The sequence below is a fragment of the Acomys minous genome (assembly GCF_964271855.1).
Source record: "Acomys minous genome assembly, chromosome: 11".
Classification (NCBI taxonomy): domain Eukaryota; kingdom Metazoa; phylum Chordata; class Mammalia; order Rodentia; family Muridae; genus Acomys; species Acomys minous.
In genome coordinates, this window is record NC_140492.1 from 44,248,473 (window position 1) to 44,254,472 (window position 6,000).

Consider the following 6,000-nt stretch of genomic DNA (forward strand, 5'->3'; position numbering starts at 1 on the left):
TGTGGGAAATGACATGCATGCTGACAAGATCAAACAAGAGAAATGTTGAGACAGCTACTTTTTGGTTATTAATGTTTATATGCAAATATTTGAACTAAATGTAAAATATCATTAAAAGAAGTTGAGATATAGCCAATACAAATTTCAACACAAAAGTGTCTTAGTAAAGCCTTTATACATACATAGATCATCCAGTTGTCATAACGTCTCCTCAGGGTGTGCAGCACAGATGCTTCATTGAGATAAAGCAGCATTGACAGATCTTCAGTCATTTCAAATTGTGCAGGGTTCATCTGTTGGATTTTGTCCTCTTTAATTCTCAGACTCTGCAAAGAACAGAAAAATAAAAGATACATTCTTAGCAAAGTATTGTGGTGCATACCTTTGATCCCAGCACTGGAGAGGGAAGAAGATTCTCCCCCATTAAGATTCTCAGCACAGCTGAACTGATACTGGAATCATGCTATTGAGGCTCAACAATTGTGAATAAATTAAACTTGTATTATAGTTTGCAAAAAGCCTATTTTGAAGAATTAGTTTCTGGTTAGTAGCACTACTGAGAGGTGATTGGCTCATGAGGGTATCAACTTCATCAATACGTTGATCTGTGGATTAGTTTCTAGCTAGTTGGGCTATAACTAGTAGAGCCTAGCTTAGGAACATAAGAATATAAATATATGACTTTAAAGTATGTACCTCCTCTGTGCTATTTGTCTCTATTTTTCTTTGCTTCCTACCCGTGTGCTGCAAGGTAAACAGCTTTCCTCTGCCTTTATTCTCTTTCTTTAGATTTTAGCACAACTGGACATGATATGATATTATTTTATGAAAATCACACATTCTTTCTAATAAAAACATTTTTTGAAAGTACTGGAAATTAAAATTAAGTATTCATGCATGGTAGACAAGAGCTCTAGCCCCAGTCTGTCTTTTTCTTGATCATGCACGGAGCTGGATTGAGCACTGGGGAGGCCAAACATAAGCTTCAGGTCATCCTAAAACACATAGATTGAGACTGTGTATCAAGGAAAAAATAAGCAGCCAATGTTACTGGTAGGGAGGAAGAGGAGAGGAAAAAAGGAGATGGAATGGGAGGGAAAGAGGAACTTAAGACATTGACAAAAGAAGTGGAAACAACTGGGAAGCCCAGAGTTTATATTTTCCACTGTAACCACAATGTATTTGAATTTATTCAATGCCATTCATTAGATTTTCTTTTTGTAAGGGTAGGAACACCTTAAACATGAACATGGTTTGCACAATATGTCAGTGACATCACTTACCCCAGGTGCTCAGTGTTAGAGAAAGAATATACTTAGTGACTTGACTAGGCGCAGAACATAGACAACCCCAGAGGAAAAGACATTCTTTACCTTTGCATCTCTAGTCTCTACAATTACTTTTCCATCACCATCAGTTTCTTTAACCTCAGCCTCAATATAAGCATTCTTCCCATGGTGAACCCAGCATTTCTTCTTCTCTAGAGAGAAAATATGGGTTATAACTATAGAACTCAAGGATATCTCCATTGGTCATTTTCATATGGATGCAGTCTTGTTTCTACTAAATTTTGGAGTCACCGGAATAAGTCACAAAGTTACATAAATGCTAATCATGACTGCTTGCCCATGCATGACTGTAAAGAAACAAGAAAGCCTCAGCAAGCAGATGTCTGCTAGCACCATAGGCCATTATGTTATAAGGAAATTGTCCACCTAACTCACCTTCTCCATCCTACCACAACACTAGACCTCTGGACATTCCCTTGTCATTTTACCCTTTCTCACATTCCCCTCAAAAAGACTCATTCACAAATGACCTAGTTATATCTGTATAAAACTGTATGTTAATGGACTTGTCCTTCAGAATTTCTATATAGCATATTTTAACTTTTGGATGAAAGTCTGGTAAGAGAAGGGAATGCTAAATTGAACAGATTGAAGAAGTAGAATATCAGTTATTTAGTTATATGGTAAAATCAACTCATATTTCCCATCATATATTATTATTTTCCCTTCTTCTATCCCCTCAGTCAATACCTTATCCCCAAGTAAGGAAGTGTTTCACAAAAGTAAACCATAAAATATTTTAGGTTAAATAAATTAGAAGTCCTGTACATATAAGAAACTTCCTTCTCTAGGTTCATTTGAATATTTATCAAATTCCCTTCCACCTGAGGCAAGTAGCCATTTAATATGAATAGAAAATTTGCTTTTCAAAGAAAATGAGTCTTAGCATGCTATAAGAATTCCTCAGCCAAACAGGAAGAAGGGTGAGTGGAGGGAGGGCATTGATTAAACTATGATGCTACAGGGAATAACAATTAGGTTACTCCCACCATCTCTAACATCTGAGTCACAAGAGTTTTAGCTATTTCATTGCTGCAGGACAGCTGGTCCTCACCAGATGCTTCCTCTAAATGTGAGCTGTGGGTCGGGGAGTGGCGGATGAGTGTGTACACAAAGAGACAAGGAACCGGGCCCATTCTCCTCTTCTCCCACAATTCTTCTCTCTGCATAGAATTTCATTGCTCACTGTTTTCTTACTACGACAATTTACAGTGCGCTGCTTCCTCCCTTTCCCTCATTACAAACAATTCCCTCTGAAAACTGCTTTGTAAGCAGTTGGAATAATCCACTGTAACTCCGTTTTCATTGCCTTTCAGCTTTTTTAATGCTTTTTGAATACTGGTTTTGTGTTGTACTTATTATTTTGGTCCCTTTTATGCAAACACTGGTGTTTTTATGTTGGTATATGAAAATATATTTGATTTTTAAAAGTACCTGTTTAGCATATTAAAGACTGTGCACTTCCAAATATATTATCACTTGAAAGAAACTTAATGATTCTCTCTCTCTCTGTCTTTGTTTCTGTCTTTCTGTGTCTCCTTGTCTCTATATCTGCCTCTGTCACTATCTCTCTTTGCCTGTCTCTCTCTCTCAACTTAGGAAGAGGGATAAGACTTGTGCACAGAACCAACAGTACCATAGCTAATTATTAGCAGTGATTAGACTAATGACTCTAGAAATCAAATTTTCTTTCTTCTAAATTAGTTTTTGTCCATTATCTGCTTCCTTTAACAAGTGCCTTGCTTCTTTTCTCTCTCCAGTGTTTCTATCAAGGAAGGTTCACCTCTTACCCCATGGTGAGCTCTTTGTTTCATCATCCCTGGAAACAGTGGGAGTGAGAATTTTCAGAACCCTTTCCCTGAGACCCAGTCCTTGACAACGACTTTTCTTAAATGATAAAGTAGATGAAGTAAGTTGACCTTTAATTGCTTTTGGCTATCAATAATGCAGAGCTGAAGATGGAGATAGCCCTGCATTTTACTTGGGTCATCTAGGCTTTATTACTGGTCTTGCTACTAAGGAACTGTCTAGTAGTCATTTCATTTTGTTGGGTCTTGGTTTTCTCATCTATAAATGAAGGATATATTCCCTCATGTTATTTCCTTTGGGCTAACCATCTTTAATTAAATTTCTCATATAATATGAAGATGGTCAACATTTACTAGAGGAATTTTGAGATGTATAAAACTTTCAAAACATTAAAGCCTACCACAAACAAGCTCAAAAGTGACTAGTATTATTTCTTTGTATCATTTCTTATGGGGCTGTGTCCTATAGTATGAGACAAAATCAGAGTTAAATTACAGTCAAACTTATAGTTATATTAAAAAAGATTCATAATCCCTTCTAGCACAAAGTCATTTGTTTGGCTTTGGAGTATGATTCTTTTGAAATTTACCTCTAAAACCACTGGTCTCCTTCCCTGACACCCATTAATTCTAGTTTTCTTTTCTAGGTATCAATATACTACATTATTTATTTTAAAGTTTATAGCATTATTTGCTCCTAACAGCAGTGAAGGAAGGACAGGTGTTTTTGCTTATCTAACTTTGACAGATGAACAACAACAACAAAAAAGGCTCAGTAAGGTGAGACGCTTTTTTTTATAATTACAAAGTAATAGCTGATCAAGAACAGAGAATTGAAACCCAAGTTGGCCAAATATTCATCGTCAAACTGTTTACACTTGGCCTGGATTCTGAATACTAACTCTACTGTCACCTAGCCCAGAGAGATAAAGATGTTTTGGTGTTTTTCATCTTTTTGCTGCCACTGAATATCTATAAAAAAAAAGATTATGTGTTAAAAAATTAATCAAGAGTATGTTGATTGCTCTCTTTTAAGTAATTATTTATAGTGTTGACTCTATTAATGAATGACCCAATTATCTCTACTGTATTGGGCCAATTTTGATTTTGCTCCATGGTACCACTATCACCATATTGTCTTCGTTACCTAACTGTCTGTGATACGCCTCTGCATGGCCACTTCCAACCACAGGGATTGTTCTGCTATTGGACTTGAGTTGAAGGATTATAGTCAGCTACTTTGGAATACAATCACAGTAATGAAATACAGAGACGGGAAACTGGGAGCTGATCCAGGACTGGCAAGTCTGTGGCAGAAAGACAATTTCCTTCATAACTGGCTTGAATTATAATTGGTCACATTAAAGTCTAATGTTGACTAATTCTGGATGCCAGAACAATGTTCAGTTTTTATTATGCACTGTTAAATAATATCGGAATTAAGACACGTACGTGACCTGATGGCAAACCACACTGTGAATCTGACTTCCAAATCTCCAATTAGCTGAAATTTAGAGAATGTTCATGCAACCCAGACATATAAAAAAGAATGGGGGTGAAGGTTACATTTATTTGGAAATTTTAATGTAGAACTTGGCCTTTTTATTTGAAGCTAAATCCTCATTAACCTCTGGCCTTGTGTGATGCATAAAGAAATTGTGAATCCCAGTGTCAGTCTCTTAAATGATCTTACTTTTAATTTGGCTGAGAAACCCTGATGACCCAAGCCAGAGGGCCAGGTTCCCACAGCAGAAATGTCTGAAGATAGAGAAAAAAAAAAAACTCTCACCTCTAGCTTCCCAGCATCATCTCCTTCCTTCCTCACAGTGTACAAAGCCAACTTTCAGCCAAGTCACCGTCTTCTCCCTACTAAAATATATGCTCACTGATAACTAATGGGTTTCTAAGAATGGTTTGGCCTATGGCAAATCCCAGAAGAGAATACTAGACTGAGAGCTGCACAAATTGGGTGTGGGCCTGGGATTCCTCCCAGCCATTTTCCTTTTCCTTGGAAATTTCTACTCCTGGCCTGAACACTTTGATGTGTTCAGTTGTTCAAAGATTCACAGCAGCTGTTTGTGCACCATCCAAAATAAGTTAGTCTGCAGTACTGATGATTCACTGCAATCAAGCAAACAGTAATCATATGAACTCAAGGCAGCAGCTTCCTCACAGGCTTACCATCAAAGGCTGAGGACTGTAACAGAGGGTCAGACTCATTTCTTCTGAGGAAGGCTGCGGCATCTCCAAATTCAGACAGATCCATCATTCCTAAAATATCCACTGAGAGAGATAAAAGCAATGTAGGACTACAGGTAATGTGAAAGGATTTGTTATGCAAAAAGATGTGAGGAGAAAAAGTAGAATTGAGGCATTTGTTCTAAAATGATAAATCATTCATAGTAGGAAGACCAAAGAACGCTTCTTCTATTTCTGTGCCATGGCACAACTATATCCAAGAACATCTAACCCCAACAAAGCCAGGTCCCCCAGTAAGCACTAAAAGCTCAGTGCCTAAGGTCAAAAGTGCTTTCAGGAACCTATGAGAATGCATCAATTTCTTTAAATATGAGAAGGAAAACATAAATATAATAGAGATGACATATACTAATAATCTTAGCCCAGCTTTTATTTGTCTTTTTACCGACACAATTTCAAAACAAAAATTTAATAATTGTATAGAGGATATGCCTCTAAAGTGACAGCAGTTCCTGAGTCTGGTAGAAGTCAAACCACAGCCTTGAGCCACAAAGGTCTGACCTTGGCAAGTGGCATACTAGATGAAATTGACAAATGTCAAATTGCAGACATGAGGACTCTTGCTATGAATGGAGGATAGAATC

The 6,000-nt window shown here is 37.2% G+C and overlaps 1 protein-coding gene across 1 annotated transcript in view; it reads right to left on the minus strand.

The window, feature by feature from the left end:
* Positions 1 to 5,423, minus strand: part of MYH15 (myosin heavy chain 15) — a gene marked incomplete at its 5' end in the record, with an annotated part of 125,568 nt that extends 120,145 nt beyond the window's left edge. Inside the window, 3 exons of the mRNA XM_084802368.1 lie at positions 183 to 326; positions 1,374 to 1,480; positions 5,339 to 5,423. Coding sequence (XP_084658494.1) covers positions 183 to 326; positions 1,374 to 1,480; positions 5,339 to 5,423 — 336 coding nt within the window. The remainder of the gene's footprint in view (positions 1 to 182; positions 327 to 1,373; positions 1,481 to 5,338) is intronic.
* Positions 5,424 to 6,000: the final 577 nt, after the last annotated feature.